Source organism: Arvicola amphibius, chromosome 7 (genome assembly GCF_903992535.2).
Source record: "Arvicola amphibius chromosome 7, mArvAmp1.2, whole genome shotgun sequence".
In the NCBI taxonomy this organism is placed as follows: Eukaryota; Metazoa; Chordata; class Mammalia; order Rodentia; family Cricetidae; genus Arvicola; species Arvicola amphibius.
The window spans coordinates 17,999,681-18,023,909 of NC_052053.1; the positions used below are offsets into that span (position 1 = coordinate 17,999,681).

Below are 24,229 nucleotides of genomic sequence, written 5' to 3' on the forward strand. Positions count from 1 at the left end.
ATCCCTTCCTCCTTTCCTTCCTTCCTTCCTATTTTTTTCTTTCTTTCTGATTTTTATTTTGGTAAATGAGTATATTTCTTTCTAGGATTTTACGAGTAAATATAAACAGACTCTCTAAGGAATCATTCTCAATGCAAAAAGGCTCTTGGTCAATTTCTAAATAAAGCATGCCCTTTCCCAAAAATGAAGCGGATGAAAATTATACTCTTGGCGGCAGCAACAAAATGCAAACACTCCCATTCATTTACATTATTATCACATTGAAAGTCTGTTGGGAAATTTGCATGTGGGTGAGGGATTGCTTTAATTTGCATATTACCCTTCAGACACTGAGCAAAATATAACCAACAAAACACACTTCCTGGAAATGTATTTTAAAAGTAGTAGAAGAAAACAAAAAAAAAAATACAAAAACAAAGAGGCAGAAGCTTTTCTACAGTGGTTTTTTTTTTTTTTTTGCACCTACAAGCCTCCTCCAGGCCACTAGCATGTTCCAAACTTGTGACATGAAGTGGAAGTCACAAATTCCGCAAAGGCATGCACTTTCACTTTTAAATGAGTATATAGTTTCTATTAAAATCTACACAAAGAAATTAGCAGCTAAATTCACTTCCCTTCAAACAAAAGAAAGAAGTTGGGGCTGCCAGCCTTGCCTGACCATGCTCTAAATGACCCAACCTAGGAGCAGCTGTGCATGTCCTTATAGTACTGCCAATGGATAGGCGAGGGACGCAGCTGAGTAACATGCAGGCCAGTCAAGTCATTTCGACACCGAGTATATGTATATATGCACAACTTGCTTTGGTAACCTGGGTAAAAGTGATGGCCCGAGCCTCTGGCGGCTTAAAAAACACCAGAGCAGCGTTCTTGACGGCTCCAGCTTGGTCTCACGCCTGGGAGAAGCAAGAAGGGTCAGAAGTGAAGGTCACCGTATTATAGCGCTAAATATCGCTGTGAAAGGAGATTATCGTTCAAGCATGGATCCAGAAATATTCCAAAAGTTAAAAAGAGAAACAGGCATCCAAGAATCGTAACAGGAATTGCATTAAATATAGTCAAGGCCCCCCACCACCCCCAGAATTAGAACATGGATTTTAAATGATATATTCGAGGTACTGCAGAAAGCTGATAAAGAATCAAGCTAATCTGGGAAAAACACAAAAGAGTACTTAATTCAAATGACTTCACACCCTCTGGACCATTCAGTTATTTACCCTTCAAAAATACATTGATTTAGACACTCATTTTTCCCTTTATCTCAGGGACACAAACAAGCATTCACTGGTATTGATAAAATCATCTCACAATCAAAGACTGTCTTATGAAGACACTGCATTGGTAAGTTCAGAATTTGTGTTCCAATACATATGGAGGCTTCCTGTGCATACACGGGTTGACTGCACTCAATTGGGTTTAGAAACAATTCCCTATCAGAAACGTCTCTTTCTTAAAAAAAAAAAAAATCAGCTTTAGGAAACACAAAACTAAATACCATCAAGCTAAGCTCCAAGTCAGTTTTAGCCATGAGTTAACAGATCTCAGAAAAGTAGATACTATTCCTTTATGAAGTATTTCACTTACAGGCAAGAATACAACAAGATGAGAGCAAGAACCATTTTTTTTCATTAGTTATCTTTCAGTAATACTAAACCATTATTGTGGAGAATTATAAGGAAGAAAGCAAAACACACTGAGGCAGTATCCTAAACCTCTTTTTAAAATGCTTAGAAAAATTCATATAAATACTGCGAGTTAAGACAGCGACTATTTGAAAAATTAAGCCATGATGGACATTTGCCTAGCCAGGATAATCTAACATAATGTACCAGTCATCTCTATTACATGATATTTTCCCATTTTCTTTCGGGGAAGCAACGTATAATATAAAATATCTAATAGTGTTAAAGCCACAGAAGCACGGACCAAGATAAGCCTTTATTTTAAGATTCCTACCTCCTTGCTTTCCTCCATATCTGATTCGCTGCTGAATTCTTCCGTATTATTTTCAAAGTCAGACTCTCCGACGGCAATGGGCACGGTCACAGTGAGACTGGGGTTGTTTATGAATGACATGTAATCACTCTCGTCTACCACATACTTCTCCACACTGCTGCCTATGCCACTGGTCGTCCCGTTTCCATCTTTGAGGTAATTGAGGTCTTTGCCTATTTCGATGGTCATGTGGTTGGAGATACAGCTGTCTTTCTTGTTGTTCAGGTCTTCAAGGGGTTTGATCTCATCCAAAGCCTTCTGCTTTCTCACGAAGGCCTTCTCGATGAATTCACGGATCTTCCTTTTAACAAAGTCGATTCCCCTTTGCATCCTGCCCACAGCTATCTGGAGGTTGTTCATCTCATTGTCATCATCTTGTGGCGGCAAGGTTGTAGAAGCTGAAGGAGCTGAGGAGCCAAGGCCAAGAAGAGGTTCAGAACCTAAAAGAGAGCGGAGGGAGAGCGATCAGACAGCCTGCTTTCCTTGCGTCCGCTGTGAGACATGGCATTCCCTTCAGACATTCCCTTAAAAATGGAGTCTCCAGAAACAAGAGCGAAGTAGAAACAAACAGTTGGCTGACAGCAAATACTATTCAGACTCGATTTCTGGTCCATTTCAAAATCACCAAGCTGCCATGGCATGGCACTTCTTTATCAACTTTACATCCAGAAGAATCTAGACAACCCTGCAGTCAAAGAAACACGTTCTTTCAGACACTTGCTATTTTGAACATATAATCTGTAATTCTTAGGACAGTGAATATTTAGTCTAAGTTGATTCCTCGAACCAAATAGAACTCCTGCCTACTTACATCCGTTTTGGCTTCAGTAGCATTGCAACATTTTCCAGTTTGGCAACATGCTAAGTTCCAGAAAAATGTATTTATTGCTGGAGGACAGTCCTAATTTTGTTTCAAAAACCTTTGTAGCAGCTGTCTGTGTTCATATAACAGAAATACAGTAAAGATGCAGTGGCTATATAATAATATTGTTGCTAATATTGAATGAAAATGACACTTGTGGTATCATCATCTCTAAGTCTGTAGACCAGGCAGGCAACAGAGGATCAGGGTATTGTTGGGAACATAGCTGTCTTCATTTCTTTCCCCAGGGTTTGAGTGACACCGTCCTTGATTATTCAGAATAAAATAGGACAGCTATGAAATGCAAGGCTGTTAGTACAAAGGTGGACGCTGGAAGATTCTAGTTTAAAATTTCAGTGACAAGTGGCGGGTGAATGTGTGTAAGGTTAGAAGAGTCAGCCAGGATGAAAGCAAGTCAGGTCTATACTGACCACCTGTCAATCACCCCTGCCGTGGCTCCGACAGCCATACTGAGACCCACCTGTCCCTCTACTTCAGACATCTATTAATATCTTTCTTTTTACTCTGACTCACCTTTAAATTTCTCACTTGGGTGAAAAATAGATAAATAAGAAAAAAATTATTAAATACTCAATCTGAGTTTTTATCTGTAAGAAAGGTGAATTAACAGTGCCACAATTATATTTGGATTTAATTGTGTAAGGCATATTAATAGAATGTTCTTGTCTATCATGAAACACTTTATGTCATTGAATCCTCCCATACGATGTTGAATATTGGACTTGGCTTTCTTGTGTTGTTCTACTTTTAATCAACATACAATGCTAACATGTCTTTGTAGAGTAACACTGTAATATTTTGAGGTTACATACATTCCTTTTAGGAAGTAGCTTCTTGTAAACAGATCACAGCCCAGTGATAGAGTGCGGTTTTCAGGATTAGAGCATCGTGCCCTCTCTCTGGTACTGTCTGAAGTGGAGCAGGCAAGCTGTTGTGGAATGAGGACACTCAACAATTCTACAGAAAGATTCTATAGCCTTCCTCCAACAGCCAGGGAAGAACTGGAGCCACTTGCTGACAATCAAGATATGAAGCCTTCTTGGAAGCTGCTCCTCTCACCCCAGTCAAGATTGTGGCCGCATTAAACATCCTGACAGCAATCTCAAGACTGGCTGAGCTTCAACAGCTCAGATGCTCTTAATCCTTAGCTCTCATCCATGGAAACTGCCCAGTCTTCAGGGTTGGATGTATGAGGCTTTGCTCCTTCTACTATTCTGTTTCCCAGCTGCAGGGAGCAATGACTGTTCCTTAGTTTGGGGACAATCGTCTTTGTCCCTATAGCTTAAATCTTACACCACAGCTATTTCAGATCCACCTTCTTTAATGAAAACTGAGCCCCCCTAGCAAAACAATATTTCTATTATGTGAAGGTAAACACAGTGCTTTGTTTTTAAATTCTGAACATGGGCTCTTATCTCATCTAATGTCCTGACACTGAGTCTCATTTTCTTATTATCATATCCTTGCTTCAAAGACCCAGCACATAGTTGACTTACTAAGAAATTATAAAGACTGAAATTTATAAATACAGAAATTAATAAATTATAAATTTTTTCAAGTCACTGTTACCTTGACTCATGCTGTAATTCCTAGGTATGAGGTGCCTTTGAATATCAGTCTGCAGTTAAGAGGTTCAGTAAGATTTCATCTTGAATTTTGAGGAGACCCAAAATTAAAACGTTTTTCAAAGATACCATTGTTAACAATTGTAAATAAAATGAGTGAGTTATTTTGTTTATACTTCCATATTAGTATGGAAATATAAAACCAGGAACGTTCTTTCACCATAGAAGAGTAAGGAAGAATTTTGGCTCAAGAGGGTGGTGTAAACCACATGACCGCTAAATCATGCATGGTTCCTGCAATCTTATGTAATAGGCAATTGGAAATAAACACCTTCCAAAATAATCCTTCCTAAAGCATAAAACTTTCTTCATTCAAACAGTTGTAAAACCATATTATTTGTGACTGAATAGGAGAAGCATGATTTTATTACTTACGACAAGGTTCCCAATCACCATGACCATCATGAAGACAGTGAGACACATGGTCTGGCCCGCGACCTCCATGCAATCCCACATGGTCTCTATCCACTCTCCACACAGCACCCACCGGAACACGATCAGGGAAGGAGTGGAAGAAGTCGTGCATGTGCCACCGTGGAAGCTCACAATCGTTGGAAATCTTGCAGACGCACTCCTTGTAGCTCTTCCCAAACAGCTGCATGCCGACCACCGGCGAAGATGAAGACAATGATGGCCAACACCAGGGTCAGGTTGCCCCAGGGCGCCCACCGAGTTGCCGATGATCTTGATGAGCATATTCAGTGTGGGCCAGGATTTTGCCAACTTGAAGACTCTAAGCTGGAAAAAAAATAATGGAAGAATATTGTTAACACTTTTGCCCTGCAGAAGCATCTGTATTATTATTTACAGCAGAAATATATGGCAAATGTTTATCAACTGTAGAATGATGGATTATTTGTGTGCCAAAGAATTATCTGCCAGATGTAGCAGATATTGTATACTGTACACACACACACACACACACACACACACACACACACACACACACACACACGGTCAGGTGGTAAGGAGGGAGGGGATGCAATAGAAGCATTTGCATTCTTTTTATTATCGTTGTTTGTTTGTTTTTAACTAAGACATTTAAAGGTCGTATAGGTCAATCCACCAGCGAGTCACTTTCAAAGAAGTAGAGCTAGTTTTTAACAGCCTAGAGTGACCGTGTTTTTCAGTATAGCGTGAACGATGTATGGCACACATTGCATAAGTTTAAAATAGAAAGATGAATTCGTTTCTTGGAGGGTTTGCATGATTTTCATCTAGCTGTATCTTTAGCTGCTATAATATTAGACTATACTTTTAGGATTTATGTTAGAGGGAGGCTTAAGCCGAAAAGTGCGCTTTTTCAACCTTGATGTCTTCAGTAACTTAAGAATGAAGTCATTATAGAGGGTACATGTCCCCTTGCCACTGGACCTGGCAAATTGGTGGTGATGGTTGGCAGAGGTCCCTCAAGCATCATCATCAGTTAAATAGCAGAAGCATTTTATTTCTGATGCTTAAGTAAACATCAGGCAGACAGTAGTGGAGTATCTAATGCCACCTAAGTGCCTCTTAGGAGTGAGTAGGAGCCCAGATTGCTTAATTCATTCCAAGGGATAATTTATGAAAAGCAACTTAGTACATTATGCAAGATTATAATGATACTGGGATCCCCAGTTCCCTACATTGTATCAATTATCACAAAGGTTTACTAAACATTCTTCTTAGAAAGTCATTGTTTATATTAACCTGTCATATAATTATTCTAATTGTTTTCTGCAATTCTTGCATCCTTCTAATTTCAAATTAGATTCATAACTCTCGTTGAAGACTAGGGAAAGATATTATAGTTCTAAGGAAATCAGCTCAAATTTGAACTCTGAAATTCATAAGGGAAGTACCAAATAAACATCAAATCAATGTCTCGAGATTAATTAACAGTACAGTAAGTCATCTTTATTATTCAAAAATAGAACCAAGTCCCAGTCAGAGCATATACAATAAAATATACCAAACCCTTAACAGAAATGTATCAAATCACGTGGTCTTTTAATTTAAAAAGAAGCTAATAGTTACAAAATAAAAAAGATCAAATGAAAGGTAATTAATTTAAAATCAAAATTAACTATAGGTAGTGCTTCTCAGAGAGCAGGTTTGATAACTTCCTGATGTAGCTGAAGGAAAAATATTCAAGAAGCGATTTTGTTTTATTCTCCTCCTTCCCCACATCCTATTCCAAGTATTAGTTTCTCAGGGGATAAAGTAGACAATCCAAGGCCCTATTGGCACCTCATGCTTGATTACACAATCAGACAACTGTGTTGAGTATGGTGATTGTAATCTGGATTGATTTGTGACTCCTCCTCCCTTTTCTTCCACCAAAGTCGTCATTTGATTGTGTGAGAGAGAGCCATTATTGGTTGTTCATTGGAATAGAACAATATATTTATCAAAGCCATCATGAGAAAAGAGCTGCATTTCACGGAAGGGCACTACATTTTCATATGTTTTCAAATTATATTATATTTTTGAAATATGTTGAGCCTTTATTAGGAAAGAAAGAAGACTAATTAATTACAAAGTTAAGTACAGATACTGCTAATTAGTTACCAGCCGGAATGATCGGAGAACTGACAATCCTTCCACGTTGGCCAGACCGAGTTCCATTAAACTAAGGCTCACAATAAATCCATCAAAGATGTTCCAGCCTTCTTGGAAGTAATAATATGGATCCATAGCGATTATCTTGAGAAACATTTCTGCTGTGAAGATCCCAGTGAAGACCTAAATGAGAGATGTGGTGGATTATAGAATGGCTACTCTCGAAAAGAAACAATGCGACTAATGGCAAATCCAACACAAACTCTGGATTTAAAGATTGGTTGCACGCCACAAGCTGATGCTTTTGCATGTTTTACATGCAACCTAATATTTAATTGCTCATTATATTTAAGGTTTGCCAGGTGACAAAAGTATAGACTCATATATTTAATGAACACTCTGATTTTGATACAAAAAGTGCACCCGGCATACTGTGCTCATCTGCGGCTAATCTCTCTTGTCCCCCAAAACTTCCCCAGGTGCTTCCCCAGAAGCACAGACTTTGGTTGCCAAAGTATAATAGGTTGGCCCCCTTCCATGGATTTGCAGTTGAAACTGGTGTTAAGGAGACTTCATGGGAACCGTAACAAGCATAGTCACGTGTGCTTTTAAAGACAGTAAGCATTTTTAACAATTGTTAATTTTGGAAAATAAAATCAATCTTTTCCATTTCCATTTTCTACAATCGCTTCAATCCCTTCTTTCTCTTCCACTTATCTCGACTTCTTTGCCCCCTTTACACTCAGTATTTCTCACTGGTGAGTGGAGTTAGCCAACCTGATTTTTGTCTCTCATTACCCAACAGATTGTGTTTATATCCCCACTTGACGTTTTTCTTCTTATTAAAATGGAAGCTGCACCCTGTTCTGAGTTAATTTCCCCCTTTGTGGTAGCTGTCTCTTGAACTTTATGAGGTATTTGCTTTCTAAAGTGGCCTATAGTCTCAATCCGTTCCTACTACTGGTTGTTTCCCTGTTAGGATTTTACAGAAAACAACAGAGACTCCGTCCTTCCCTCACATTAAAAATACCACCTCTACGAACCAATAAACTCTTCAGGACCTTAGTTGCCCCTTTGGCTATTACCTCTTAAAGACCAATACATTTTAAGAGTTTGTGTGCTATCAAAATCCACTAGCTCTGCTCTTTCAAATTATTGTATTTATGTAAAGTGAAAAGCGAATTTATCCTAAAGCAGTCTCTTTCTTTGAGAACAAGTTTGGCCCAAAGTTGCCATCATACATAGTGAACTGTAACCTAGTTTGATTTGTAAATAAATGGTCAACTAAATTCGACTGTACCCTATAACCAACCTACTGAGTCTCAGTTAATTGTAGCAACTGAATACCTATTAAACCAATGAAAAACCTAGAAATGTTAAAAACCTTGATCATAATTGAAAACATGATGATAAAACAGGTTACTAATCCAAATCTAAGGTCAACTATAAGACAAACAGGCTGTTTCTGCACGAAATTTTCTTTCCTCAGGCTACAAAAAGGCATGTGCCCAATGGGGCAGAGCACTTGGAAGAAGGTCTTCTTGGGAAAACTTCCTGATCCACAATCTCTGTTTTCTCAAATGATTTGTTAAATCAAAATGGTTTCCATTGGGAAGGTGGGGAAAGGATGGGAGAAAAAAATGGAGTGTGTTTGATATTTAATACAGAACTTCATATAAATATGTGTTTGTTGCACATATTTTATTGAGTCACTTGTAATCTATCAGAAACAAAATAAACAATACACCTAGTGTTCAATTCAAATATAAGAAATGTATTATGTTTTAAGGTATTTGTTTAAGGCTCATGAGAACTTAATACTCATTTCATATTATATATGAATGTATATTCCTAAATTCCTAGTATAATTTTATTTTTCTTAATAATGTTTTCACATACTTATCATGTGTGCTTGGAGAACCACATGTTTTAAATGGCACACACTTCCAGAAACTGGTTCTCTTCTACCTTTTGGGATTAAGTGTCCAGTTTAGGACATCAGTCATCAGACTTGGTGCAAATTTCCTTTTCTTGCTGAGTCATCTGGATGGCACTAATTTTGTTTATGCTTCTTCCTTTTTTTGCTTCGAGGTAGGCTCTCCCTATGTAGCACAATGGCCCTAGAATTTGTGACCTCCCTGCCTTCATCTCCCAACTGCTGGGATTACAGTGACGTGCCCTGATGCCTGGCCATAATTATCATTATAATAGAGAAGCGACTTAAATTCATTTCTAAATCGAATTACACTTGAATCGTTTGCACTGTGTTTAAGTGTAGCAACCCATTTTTACGGCTTTAAAAAAGATACAGGAGATGATCAGAAAGTTGTTATCTTATTGGACAGTAACACATAAAATGAGTATAAACATTCATGAACCAGTAGGAAGAAGAACCCTCAAGGAGTCTTACCAGATTCCCCACAGACAGCACACTGCTGAACTGCTCCGTCATGGGGTAGTGCTCCATGGCCATGAAGAGCGTATTTAACACAATGCAGATGGTGATGGCCAGGTCAACAAATGGGTCCATCACTACCAGGTTGACAAGGTGTTTCACCTTTAGCCATGGCTTACAACAGTCCCAAATCAGGCACATGTTAGCAAACTTATACCAGCAGGGCGGGCATTTCTGTCTGGATTCTTCAAGTTCTGGGGAGGAAAACGTAAATATATTCATGAAAAACTCTTTACTTTCTATTCACCAGTCTTTGGTGTAAGTTGAAAGCAATTCTTTAAAAAATAATCTAAATGTATTTTTTAAAAGAGAAGATAATCTGATGAAAGAGGAAAAATTATGTGTTTGCAGTCACAGGAAGGGTAGGCACAGAAAGGCTAATAAATTTCCCAGGGATTCTCAGATAAACATAGTTTCTAAGACTCTATTCTCAATACTGATTTTTTTCTTTTAAAAAAATTGTCTACAAGGTTACAAGAAACAAAATGGCAGAAATTTCATTACACACACGTTTATCTACTTTTCAGACAAAACAAAGGGTAGTTACCAATGATTTCCCAGAGGACACCCTAACAACCTCGATGAGTCACATGGAACCGTCAGTCTCTCAGATATCACTGGAGGATTCTAATGAGTGACATTTAATAAAATTGCTCCTCTGAGTTAAAAAAGAAAAAACCTCTCACGCTAATAATAAGTTTTAGTTACATGGGCTTGCATATTAAGTTCAACAAGTTTCTTGTACTCTCTATACATCGATAACCAGAAAGTACCAAAAAAAGGAAATCATTGATTGAATAAATTGGGGTCCTCACTGTTAGCATGCTAACACATTACAAAAGTGAGATTCAGGTACTATTAATAAAATACAAGATTTAATACAAAAAAACATTCACAGAATTCATACATTTCTATTTATTTTTCCTTTTAAGGTACTGAAATCTGTAACTGTTGTATCAAACACATGGCATAAAATTGCCCCATTAAAATGTTTAAGGAAACATTGCTTTTATGAAGGATTTAGCTAAGTGGCATTGTAGTATCAACCTTCTCTGACTATTGTTTTACAAGGCTTTTTGGTCATTTCTTCTAAATTAAGCAACTCAGAAACCCTTCTAGATGTCACCTGCTTAGTAAATATTATCATCACCCCATCTTCCTTTGGTAGAATGCTCGCTTAGTGAAGTCTTCGGTAGGAAAGAATACCAAATCCATTGGTTTCTGCCAATGCCACTGCAGAGGATTACCTGCTCTGCCAAACACGTGACCATCACTTCTTACCATTAACAGAAGGCAACTCCCCTCTTTGTTCATTCCATGGCGTGTGGTTTCTGACCAGCCACATTAGTACTATTTTTTGTAGCAACTAGGGTTATTTCTTCACCACTGATATAGTTTACAACAGAGTAAAATTTATGAGGGAGAAGGCAGCATAGAAAATGGAGAAGTATGTTGCCAGATTTTTGTTCTCCTAATAAACATTTGCTACTTATTTCTGCTATAAAGTGAATCACTTTCTTAAGTCAATTTATTCTTAACTGGTTTATTAGAATTCTATTAAAGTTAGACACTTTAAATTTCTCTCTGGATACTGAGGTTCTTTTATTTTTATTTATTTATTTTTTTTTTTTTGGATACTGAGGTTCTTAAGTGGACATTTTATTTCCATCTCTTAAGATTTGTAAGTTGGTCAAAAATAAAGAATATTTTTTAAGTCAGTGAAAAAAATCCCATAAATAAAATTATTATTCACTTTTATTTATTTACTTTATATATGCATTATTATTTGATATGTGCTTTCAATACTCCCAAACATGTTTATGGTCTCACAGGAAACTAAGAAAGATCATATAATTTGCAACAAATGACAGAAGAGAAGCTGCAGAGTTTCTGCGTATGCGCTATCAGAGAAGTTCCATTTTAATTTACACAAGCTATGATTTAGAGGAAAAAGAAAAGCAAAGAGCATAGCACGGGAAAAAAACAAAAAGAAGTCAGAGAAACATTCACAGGGAAAAGTCAGCAGGTGCTGATGGTCTTGACACTAGGGAAAGCCAGAGCAAAGTTGTCTTAAGTCTAAAATAAAATCAGTCAATTATTATTTCCCCATGGGACATCTCCCATTTTGGAACAGGCGAAGCACCCAAGACAACTACAGCCGCTTCTCCATTATTCCTGTGGGGGTTTCCCACCTTAAGAGGTAGTAGCCACTAAGTTTTTATCTTCTGTTGATTCACTTTAATTCCTTCAGTAATTTTAGCTTATCCACCAACATACACAGTATCCAAATTATGTCCATGAAACATTTCTATGCAACTTCACATTTCATAATAACGTTCGCTCATTATTAGGCATGACTGTTCATAACTGTGGATAATGGAGAGTTGGCTGCAGTTGAAATGAAGGAAAGCAAAAGTTGCCAGCCGCGTTAACAAGCCTCGTTCATGAAAGGAAAGATGAACCAAATTTTAGAAAAAAAAAACACATTTAAACAAACAGTTAATAACAACCACCATTAGTGGGAATAGAACAGGACTGTTTCAAAGGAACTTTACTGTTCAAGTTGTATGCAGAAGTCTGACTGCTGCCAACTAACTTTGGCCAGTGTCGTGTTCAAACTGTCCAGATGTAACCGAATAAAGAAATATCAGCCTTTCGTTTTATATCACAAATGGGGAAAAAAAAAGAATGAAGTTTAACCGACTATCTCACTAAAATGAACTTCATTCACACAAAATCTCTGAAGACATTAAGAACAAAATACTGTAGTGTGTTGCTTCCTAAGTTCTTCTAACTTCGGGAACAGCCCCTTCATTCTAGCCAACTCCGGGAGGCATGTTTTTGTGTAGAAAGATGTGTGCACGTTTATTCTGAGCTCTGGATGTCAGTTCTTGGGCCAGTTGAATTTATAATGGTTTGACTGCTTTTTCCTTCAGTTACTCCTTACATTAGTCCGAACTTAACGCTACTAGAAGTGCAAAGTGTGACTGTTGGTTTAAGACTTACCCTGGCTCCTTCTCTACTTCCTGCTTTGGGGAGCAGCCATGCTGCTGTCATCGGAAGCAGAACCACTGGCCCCTTCCTCTCAGTGGTTTTGCTATGGCAAGGAGCAGAAGACCAGAGATTCTTCAAAAGATTTACCTGGAGGGATAGGGAGGAGCAAGCTACTGGCAACTGGGGGGAAGAAGGAGTGTGAGCTAGGCAGGCAAGGTTGGGGAAGAATGGACTCGAGTTTAATATTCCATTGAAGGCAATAAAAAGATCAGGACTCTGAGAAAACTGGGTCTTGTACCAACATCTTGTCTATGATGACAGAGTCTTCTATTATGGTAATTTTTTTCTGGTTATGATTTTCAGGATTTTCAATACTGAAATGATAAGGTTTATAACATTATGACTAAAAAAATTCTTTCTAAGAATCTACCCAGTCTCTGAAGAAACTAAAATTGGGAAGGGAGCTATACTGGGAGGAGGGCCAGGGGAGGGAAGGAGGAAGTGGAAATATGATTAAGATACAGTGTATATAGCTACTAAAATTTGAGAGGAGTTTTAAAGAATAAAGTCATGCACACACGCATTTTCTCTCATCCTTAGGCACCCTATGAACGTTCTCTTTTGACTTAACATTTTCAAACACACTTTTACACATGTGGGAACAGGAATCGGGGAGACTTGTAAAAGATGGCATGATAGAATACATTTAGTATGAAAGCAGGAAGGGAAAAAAGGAAGATATGAGCGAACAGCCGGGTTGGGGATTGCAGATGAACACAGTGTAGATGAATATATTTTCCATGTATTGAAGTTGACAGGTGCTGTTGATTTCACTTATAATATAAAAGGAAAAAAAAACACCGCATGAATTTACGTAGGTAGCACGATAGAACAGTTCATAACCATAGCATCTTTTGACAGTCTTCAGCATGCAAAGGACGGGGGTGCTTTACACGTGTTGCCTTATTTAATCCTTAAAACAACTTTATGCCTAAACATTACAGTCCACATTTTGGCTGAAAAGTGAAATTCAAATTGTAAATTAGTACATTTAACCTGTGGCAGAGCCTGAACGTGATCCAGCTAAGCTGTTCCCCAAACGTTCATTTTGGTAGTATGAAAGCCAGACTTATCAGTAGTATATTAATTACTCAGATATAATCTTTGAATAAAGTCAAAGCTGATCTAATATTTAATCAGAGATATATAGATGGAGAGCAGGGGAAGAAGAGAAGAACAAAAGTAGAACTGTCAGGTTTTAAATATAGCCTCAATGAGGCATGACACCTTCATTCACACTTCTATTTATAATTCTGGTTGAGTCAATAAATTTTATAGCTTGTGTTAGCTTGCTACATTTTATAACTTGTGAACTGTGTTAGCACCATAGTGATAAGCATAAGTCATTACACTGTTACTAATGTCATCATCAAGCTTCAAGAGTCTGGAATTTAAGCTCTGACAGTCGTATTCCAAAGGTACCTTACATTTGTAGCTTTCCTAGAAGCGTGTTTAAAAACTCCACACAAAACAGTAGATTCCATGTGCTGTGCACTGAGTTGACCTTACCCTTTAAAAGAAGTGGCGATGTGCTACTGGCTCAGGAAGTATTGCCTTGAAATTTAGGCAAGGGGTTTCACACATTACCAGTTCACTACCCATGAGCGATGGTGTGGAACTTTTGACATACCTTCCATTGTGTTGGTCAAAATGCTGGCCATACTCATTGCTCTTTGCCTTGATGTAGGGTCTTCCAACAAGTCCATGGAAACATGGTAAGAACTGGACCTCCTCTTTCTTATCTCTGTTTCTGTAGTTGTGCCCTGAAATACCAAAATTCCAGACAACAAAATAATCACCATTCTTGGGTAACAAACCTGAAAGTATTCAGGTTGTAGACACTACCTAACCAAGAATTTACCAGGCTTCCGCAGGTGTAGACAGTGTCTTGCTTTCTCATTGCTGTGGGAAAATACCAAACAAAAGCAACACAAGAGATCAGCTCCTTGTATTGGCTCACAGAAGGTTCAAGTGGCCATAGCCCCCTATGGCAGGGAAGACTCGGTGGCAGAAGGGAAGGCATGGTGACAGTAGTAGGGGGCTGGGTGGCAGCCCCCCTAAAAGAGTAAAGAGCTAAAAGAGTAAAAACCAATCAGCTACAAGAGTTTTTGCCATTGCTTAAAGCAGCATGGGTGCTGCTTATTAATTTGGATCTCACTGTGATGCGAGCAAGGGACATGACTGCTGGGTTTATTGATCTGCATAATCACGCATTATCAAAGTGGTTTTGACTCAGCTGATGTTACCATGAGCGGCGATAAAGACAGATGCAGTCACCTCAAATTAATTTCAAGATAAAGAAGTTGAATCAAGGAGAAAAGAGAGAATCCCTCAATGAAAATAAGACCATTAAAGTAAAGGTGGGCTCACAAAATGAAAATGTTTTACTTCCTGTAAGGAAAATGTGGAGGTCATATAAACGCCATTTCAACTCTTCTGCTTCCAGCAAAACCACATTCAAAATTCCAGACCTACGTAAGTTTTAATGGTAGATTCCAAAATCCCCAGTGATATTACTCAGACAGTTCTTCTGAAGTTAATTGTCTTAATGGAATGTATGTACAAAAAACAGGAACTAGTGAGCTTTGGGACAGGCCATTTGCCTGCTGCTGGTTGTTTCCTGGTTGCATGTTTGTGTCCCTTAACTCCTTCGGTAGGACAGAATCTTGCTTCAAAGCGTTGACTCACGGCTGAAGGAAGGCAGGGGTGGGAATTTACAGGTTATCTGGTTACAGTAAGTTTGGCTTCAAAGTAGGCCCAATCGACCTTCATTTGTGTATTCTACCTTTTCTGATAGGATAAATCTATGTTGACTTCTGAACAATGTCAGGGTGATTCTGATAGATGGATTTGTACTTATGTTAATGCAATGAAATTGGGAATTATACCCCAGTGGTATCAAGATCTGTCATAAGCCTACTTCTGTATCAGGAACCATGTGGAAGGTTTCAGAAGGAAAAGATTTCCAGGGTCCCTCTTCAAAGCTTCCGTTAGAGTAGTTCTGGGTGCAGTGAGAAGATTTGAAATTTCTGTTTCTGAGACTCATTCTGAGAGAGTTTGAAACACAGTTTGAGAAACATGGTTTTTCTTTATCTACCCATAACAGTTCTGTGTTTCATGAGTGTCGAAACTGGGTTGGTTCCAGCTTGCTATGGCCTTCTTGGCCTTCCTTTCTCAGCGTCTCCATTTCATCTGAGAGCTTCTTTGCATCCTACCTTAGGGGCATTCAAAGGCGTTTGGTTTATTTCTTTGTTTGTTTTAGGTCTCTGGTATTTTAATTAAACTGTGTTTTAACTTTTGAGAATTTAAAAATGGAAAAGACACACTGGTTAAGCTGGGTGGTGGTGGCACACACTTTGAATCACAGCACTCAGGAGGCAGAGTCAGGAAGACCTTTGTGAGTTTGAGGTGAGCATGGTCTACAGAATGAGTTCCAGGATAGCTAGGGACAAGGCTACCAGAGAAACCCTGTCTCAAAAAACAAACAACCCCCCCAAATGAAACATGGATTTAAATGAAACTGTTTTTTTTTTCTTACTCATGTGTTCTTCCCATTGAAAAAATTCAATGGGATATTATATTTCACTATGAATGAAATGCAGTAGGGCCTATAGCCTGCACATCTGGAATCAAATCTTAGCTGTACCATGCACAGGTCTCAGAGATGAATTAGTAAATATTATAATGGGTAGTTGTGACGGTTCAATGTATTAGCTCTGCAGTGTTCCGAGCAATGTGTTGTACATAGCTGGCTAAGATTATTTTTCTAAGGAGGTATGACATTTCCTTACTAGTCTTCTTGTCTGTTTCACAACAAAGTTCTATTGGCTTTGAGGCTTGCTATTTTTCCAGGCTACCTGGAAACTTCTCTGGGAGGAAAGGGTGAGAAGAGACCGTGGGAAATGAGTGGTGGGCAACAGTGACGGCCATATTCCAAGGCAAGATGCTTTTCTATAAAGTGACTGAAAGCTAACTGAACCACTGTAATGTAGTCCTAAGGGGCTGGTCTCCTTAAAACGTGAAGTTATATAAAAGTAGTTATACAAAGGTGATTTTAATTCAGCTCAGGACACTGTGATATGCTCAGACAACATGGTTGGAGTATTTTGTAAAGGTCAAATGATGCTTTATTTAATGCCAACATGAAGAGTGTCTTGTTTTATAAAGAAGCCATCAATGATGAATCCTGATATACATTACCAATTTATAAGTCTTTTTCCCATATGTTTGATTTGGGGCACCTTGCATATAACAAGAATGTACGAAAGTTGAAATCCACTAGAAAAAAAAAATCTAAGGGATGTAGAGTAGCTGGGTCATTTGAGTTGGTGCTGGGGGGAAAGAGAGAATTGTGACTAAGGAATTAAGATACAATTAGTGACAGCATAACAGCCCGTGGAAGTGTGAAGGTGTTTTTAAAGGAACAGGATGGTAAAACCTTTGAAATGCATATTTATGTAACCATGCACATGAATTTCTTAATAGTTAATCATATTTCCAGGCTAGTGGTGGTGCATGCATTTAATCCCAGCACTTGCGAGGCAGAGGCAGGCAGATCTCTGGGTTTGAGACCAGCCTGGTTTACGAAGAGAGTTTCAGGAGAGCCAGGGCTACACAGAGAAACCCTGTCTCCACAAACCAAATAATAATAATCATACTAATTACATATTTGCACAGCAAAAAAAATGTGGTTTTTTTTTTGTTAAATTTCAAGTTGTAGTAATGATAATGGACAAATGTTTCTAAGGACTCCTTGTATGATCTTAATTTGTAAAGATGTGTAGGTTTTGACGAGATAAATTCATAGGTTGGTAATACCAAAAAACTCTTGTCCTCGGAATAACCGATGCAGGGAAATTACTGTCTGTGGACATCAAATCCACAGTACTGACTGCACGAGGGCCCCTTCTTCTTCTGTACCCTCAACTGTTCATAGGCCTCACCTCTGGCAGTAGCTGCCCCACAGGAGACGTGAGAGCAGAGGGGCCTCCGACCAGAGAGACCACACCATTGCAATCCACCGCACTGTGCATCTTTCCATTCATGGGCAGAGTGGGTATTCCGCGGGAGGCCCGGCTGGCCTGGCTGACATTGCTGGGCCGCCTTTCTCCGTGTCTGTGCGGCACAAACAGAGAGTCTCTTCTGCTGTCGTTGTCCTCAAACGTGCTGTGTTCATCGTCTGCGAAGTCATTTTCAGACCCCACGTCCTTCACTCGACCTTTGAAGCTGAAAAGGCTGGCTCTACTGTTGCGTCTCGGAGAGAAAAGGGAGCCTCGGATGCTCAGCAGAGACTAGAGACAATCAAAAGAAACAGTACAGGTGAAGGGAATTAAGGACGTGCACCCAGAAGAAAACAGCTTGAGCTGTTGGTTCACAGCTGTGGGCTATCTCAGGATAAATCACAGGGCAGGAGCTGAGGGTTCCCTTTACTGCGCTAAGTGCTAACCCCTTCCATTTTATTTTCCCTCTTCTTCATTTTCTTCCTCTCCAGACATTTTCTTTGCCTCCGTCTAGTTAGAAGCACTCCCGCAACATCATCTGGTCTTATGACTGGTGCCTGGGACAGCAGTACTTGCTAGACCGTTCTCTTAGAACTGAATTTCGCTTAACAATTGAATGAAACGTAATTAAACACACACCTACATTTAGGCCGTTTGAAGCCTAAAATAGTCGCAGTAAGAGCTCACGACTGACCACACCCTGAGGCCGATTTTTTACCTAGAGGAGAATCAAAGCCAGCTTGTTGGTAGACCTGCATAATTATAGTACAGGAGCAGGTTCTCTCCCTCCCTTTGCAGATTTTATAATGGCCTTCATGAATAAATTAGACAAATCAAGCTGAAATAACTGTATGATTCATTTCCTGATTTCCACTCCTCTGTCTCAAGGAATCTGAAAAACACTGATATTAGGGGAAAAAAAACGGGTTTCAACTAAGCATCTGATCACAGTCAGCGTTTTCTAATTGATTGTCTATCTCTACAGCAAGTTCTTCTCTTGGCCATCAAAGCCCAATGAGAATGAATTGTCTCCTCTATGCCAGTCTATGTATATAACCCCTAAGACTCATGCCTTCATAGACCAATAGCCACTTCTCTGTTGTTGATAGTACCTTGTTAGGAAAAGCTCCTCAGTTCTCGAATCATTTAATTTGGAAAACACTAATCTAATCCCTTCCATTTTATTTTCTAATAGTTCTGTTCTTTCCTTAAACTATTCTTCACTGTATCACATCTATAATTATTAATAAAAATAAAACAAATTCCATAACTTAATATGATGAGTTTGATCTTTTTCCTTTTGGAAGAATTTAAAGTCAAATAAAATTTTGTACCTATGAAGTTCTTATATTCCTTGATCACTAAGTATTATTCCAATTTTCTTTCTCAATAATCACCTTTTCAAAGATATTTGTAATATCTATACAACATTCTGTAAGTGTTAAATTCTGTGTTACGTGTTCACTCATGATTCACGTAAGAATAACATTTAAGAAGACACCGTTGTCCCTCTGAAGAAGTTATTTCTTATTGTCACTCTCCTTCCCCCTTACCCAACTGCCTGTTACTTCTCTACTATTATGATAAAACACCATGACCAAGGCAAAGAAGAAAAATTTATTTGGAACTACGGTTCCAAAGAGTTAGAGTTCCTGGTGGCAGAACAGAGACAACAACTGGAAGACAGCAAAACTAGAAACTGAGAGCCCGCCGGGCGGTGGTGGCGCACGCCTTAATCCCAGCACTTGGGAGGCAGAGGCAGCGGATCTCTGTGAGTTCGAGACCAGCCTGGTCTACAAGAGCTAGTTCCAGGACAGGCTCCAAAGCCACAGAGAAACCCTGTCTCGAAAAACCAAAAAAAAAAAAAAAGAAACTGAGAGCCCATATCTCCAACCATAAAGAGGAAGCAGAAAGCACACTGGAGATGGAGGAAGGCTTTTGAAACCTTAAATCCCACCCCTAGTTACACACCTCCTCCAACAAGACCATACTTTGTAGCCCTTCCCAAATTGCTCCATCAAATGGAGACCAAGTATTCAAACACAGGAGCCTTGGGAACTGTTCTCATTCAAGCCACCGCATCAATACTACCTATCCTAATGAATAATCTATTATTTTTCATTAACTTAAAAAGAAAGGTATAAGGAGGATTAAAAGGAAATATAATAAAAATTAATGTATATGTAACACTTTTAGTAGAGTTTGTGTATTAACTTGGAGTACATAATAGATGGATAGAGGGAAATATTTTCAATAAAAGTTCACACAGTATATCTTATGACTAAAAGACATACTAATCCATTCAAGTCCAGAGTTTATATATGATGCTAGCTATATTACAAAAAACCAAACCATGTCTTTCCTCATATATAAGCTCAGGTTGCTTCTTTGTGCGTGGTAAGATGCCCACTGTAGCTCTTAGAGCCAGCAATCTCAACAATCCCAATTGTAAAGGTATCTCTCTTTCCCAAAGTTGGAAAAAGGTAGGTTCTCGATGGGCCAAACAGAATCCCATGCCTCTCTTTGAACCACTACTTACACTACAGACATGCCCACAATGATTTCATAACTTAGAGTAATAAAATGTTGTGATGTAAATTAAAGATGGCCAAGAAAACAAATCCTCACCCCCAGTGAATTCCCAAAAAATATAACTCCTGACATCACAAATATAGACAGCAACCATAACACAAATAGGTGACCTGATTCTTATAAAAGTTTTAAAGGAAACATCTAGATTCCTTTGAGACTTGATAGAGATTGCACTCTTGACTTTCTCCTCTTCTTCCCTCCCCCACACTTACAAGTCAGAGATGTCTAAGAGATATTTCACATTTCCACCTACTCTGCTCTGAAAATTATAATCTTGCAAGAAAAGTTTATATTGTGTATTTTTTCAGTATGAAAGCAGAAGTGGTTATCAACATAATCTATTATGTCATTATAAAGCACACTTTCTTAATAGTTTGTGGTCCTTGACCTCTGAAAATATCTCACAAAACCCAAGAGGCTCCTGCCACTGTACCCAGGTAGAATTTCATTACTTGGTTTGACATTTTCAGTATTACTTTTTTCAAAGTGGGGTTAGTATAATATTTGGGTACTTTCTCTATCTCTCTCTTTATTTGGCCCCCTTCTCTACCTCTCCCCCTCCTATCTTGTTCCCTCTCTGTCAAAATATGGTCCAAGAATGGAATCTTATGAGGAATTTTTTAGTGCTTATGAGAAAACTCCAAGAAACCAAGACAAGAGTCTTGTGACCTCAGTTTTTTAAAAAACATGCAATTGTTCTCGGATTATGCATTTGTGCCCTTCCCAGGTATAGCAGATACATGTGAGTTTACTTCATATTGTTCATTACAATTGGCTATTGTTATTTGTTTATTTACCTCTTTGGAAAAACATGTTTTTGCCAAATGTGGCTAGGTTCCCCATGTGCAGCTTACCCTTATGATTGTACATTTTACTCACATGATTCCTCTTAACCCTAAGAGTATAAATTGTCAGATGCTCTAAATAAAGTTGACTATAGCAGGAGACTTTAGTCTGCCTCATTTGTTGGCTCAATTCTTCCAGGTTCCACTACCTTGGAAGTGGTAAGCACCTCTCCATCTTCTCTGCGACTTGTCGACTAATATTTTTAATCAGGCAAATATTTTAAAAGTGGCTAACTGTATTTATACAGATTGCTTAAGACACAAATATGAAAATGAGCAAAAAACTGGCATGCCATTTATAACAGTGATCTCTTAAAATGTCCAAGCAACTGGAAAACAGACACAAGGGGAAGTGTACAGACACTCCAAGGGAAATGTTGTCTCTGTGAGAAACTACAGAAAGAGCAGGGACAGAAGCAGCATCCCAGGCATAACTGACAGATTAGAATTAGTCCTCTCCGGTTTAAAATGAATCAAATTCAGAAAAAATGTCTATAGTGCCAGTGGATATTAAGTTTCAAATGTTGGCAAACTTAGTTTACAATTTACACAACTTTAAGTTCACGAGTAGGCAAAACAATTTTCTTTTTTCTCTCCTTCTTGATCTCGATCTCTTCTCAACTGTCTCCCTCCATTCCCTTCTTCACTTATTTTCATTTTTTTCAAAATTATCATGTTTTTAAAGAATATTTAAGAAGAGTGTCAAACATTTAAGGGACTCATACTTATCAATTATATTTAAACAGATGGAACCATAAGGGTTGTGATAAAGTCCTTTTCTTTGGTAACAAGCAAATTCTTTTCAGTTTGAATTTACCATAGTTCATCTGAATTCGCAATGTTATCTGGCTTTGGAATGAATCAGATGACCTATCAAAATGCACATACACTAAATATTACGTTATTAGAAAGTCTCTGTCTGATAAGATAAAAAGAGAAAGAAAAAATGCATATATTTTAAGTGGAATCAAACTATACATTTCATCATCAGTTTAAAAAGATGTTTTTCAGACTGCCTCAAGAAGCAAAAAGTCCATGGGTTTCAGCGTCAAACCAAGTTTGAATACTATCTTAGCCTCATAATCACAAAACGGGATGACCTTTAACTCTGCTGAATCCAGATTATTGTCAAAGCAATACTCTGCCATCCAGTTGTTAGTGCCGAATAAGAGTAGGTAAAATGAATGGCGGTGATGAAAGCCGTTCACAAAGTAAGTCTAGAGTATACTCGCAGCTCCTTTGAGAGCAGGCTGCCAGCTTTAGCTCCAAGAGAAACCTACAGTTCCTGAAGGCCCCAAATCTAGTACAGGGCTTGGCTGGCAGTACTTCCTCCTGCAAGACAGGCCAAAGCTGTAGACGGAAGCCATTTTGTTGCTCCTCATACTTCAGAGGGCTACAGTCAGGTACATCTTCTTCTGCAGCTGCCCCATACCATGTAGGATTGACTGCTGAGTGGGGCAAAGATCTCTGTGCCTGGGTCCAGCAGGTGACTTGAGTTCTGAGGATTCTTCCTACTGAAGATAGGCTAGTACTAAGGAGATATTTAAAGTCCTGAGGTGGACAGGCAGAATGCCTGGCTCCTAGGGTTCTTCCCTCCCCTGCAGAACCTCTACAGAAGAGCTGTGCTTGCTTTTCTCACTTTACAAAACCCTGAGGGACATGTCTAGGTTTGGGAATTTGCAGTCCTAAAGTCCACAAATTCTAGAATACAGCCATAGATTCTCTCTCTTCATTTCTAGAATCTTGCTTCTTTTTCAAAAAAAATTTACTTATTCATTATATATACAGTATTCTATCTGTGTGTATGCCTGCAGGCCAGAAGAGGGTACCAGACCTCATTACAGATGGTTATGAGCCACCATGTGGTTGTTGGGAATTGAACTCAGGACCTTTGGAAGAGCAGGCAATGCTCTTAACCACTGAGCCATCTCTCCAGCCCAAATCTTGCTTCTTTCTTTTCCTTTTTCCCTTTCATTACTCTAACTTCATTTTTATTGTTATTGATTGTACATCTAATCTTTCTAACTTCATACTTTATGCTATGTTGTCTTTATCACTTTTTTTGTGGCTGATGCAGGTAGAGCAGCTGTCTTCATTTCTATGATTGGTATTTCTTGACAGGGTTTCCCTGAAGTTTTGGAGCCTGTCCTGGAACTAGCTCTTGTAGACCAGGCTGGCCTCGAACTCAGAGATCCGCCTGCCTCTGCCTCCCGAGTGCTGGGATTAAAGGCGTGCGCCACCACCGCCCGGCTATGATTGGTATTTCTACACCAGGTTTAATCCCATCATGTCATCTTGTTTAAGCATTTATTGGGAATGGAACCCTCAAATAATGCTGCTCATGAAAATGTCCCCAAATTAAAGCCAAAACACACATCCATCCATACAGATGCATGAATGAAATGGTAGAAAGACAAGAACTATGACCAGCTAAGGCAACAACATTGTATTGCTGTTGCTGTTTTGTTTTAGTCACAAGTTTTCAGGTAGCTTAGGCTGACCCAGAACACCTTTTGTAACTGAGGATAACCTAGTCCTCTTGTCTCCACCTCCTAAGTTCGGTGGCTACAGACCTATGCCACCACAATTTATACACTGTTGGGGATTGAACCCAGGGCTTCATGCATGCTACACAAGCACTAAAGCAACTCAGTTGTGTTTCCAGCTGCCTTTAAAAGTTATTAACTTCTCGATAACCAAATCCGCAGACAGTGGATGTTTTACGCGTCAAACATTAAAAATGCCAAACATTTAAAAATGATCAATAAGACCACAAAGAGGACTAGAGGAAGAAGACAACTTCAATAAAGAAATCCACTCAAGGTTTGTACATGGCATTCAGCCACATGGATGAGATTTTTATAAAGAGATAGAGATTAAACAGTAGTTGTAGAAATGAAAAAAACCATGAGGTTTTCTTGTGTAATCTTGTTTGGCAAAATAGATGCCAAAATACATTACAGCATCCAGCAAAATTGTTTTAAAATTGAATGAGAAAAAGGGACTTCCATGCTGTACATAAACTATAGTAATTCATGTCCACTATGCCAGACATGGAGCACATGCTTAAAGCATTACTCCACACAGAAGAGGAATAAAGATACATACAATCACAACTGCATTTAAAAATTAAAATAAAAAAATTTCAGTGAAAAAAAAATGGCCAATGGACTATACCACTTGAATAAAGAAGGTCAGGAAATGAACAGAGCACACCATGTAGGCATGACCAGAAAGTAACA

The 24,229-nt window shown here is 38.6% G+C and overlaps 1 protein-coding gene across 1 annotated transcript in view; it reads right to left on the minus strand.

Annotated features, from left to right (window-relative positions):
• The window catches only part of Scn2a (sodium voltage-gated channel alpha subunit 2), an 82,995-nt gene that overhangs the window by 31,103 nt on the left and 27,663 nt on the right, over positions 1–24,229 (minus strand). Inside the window, 11 exon segments of the mRNA XM_038336059.1 lie at positions 1,954–2,367; positions 2,369–2,407; positions 2,409–2,432; positions 4,876–5,001; positions 5,003–5,110; positions 5,112–5,156; positions 5,158–5,238; positions 7,051–7,224; positions 9,452–9,690; positions 14,181–14,313; positions 17,494–17,841. Of these exon segments, the coding sequence (XP_038191987.1) occupies positions 1,954–2,367; positions 2,369–2,407; positions 2,409–2,432; positions 4,876–5,001; positions 5,003–5,110; positions 5,112–5,156; positions 5,158–5,238; positions 7,051–7,224; positions 9,452–9,690; positions 14,181–14,313; positions 17,494–17,841 (1,731 nt within the window).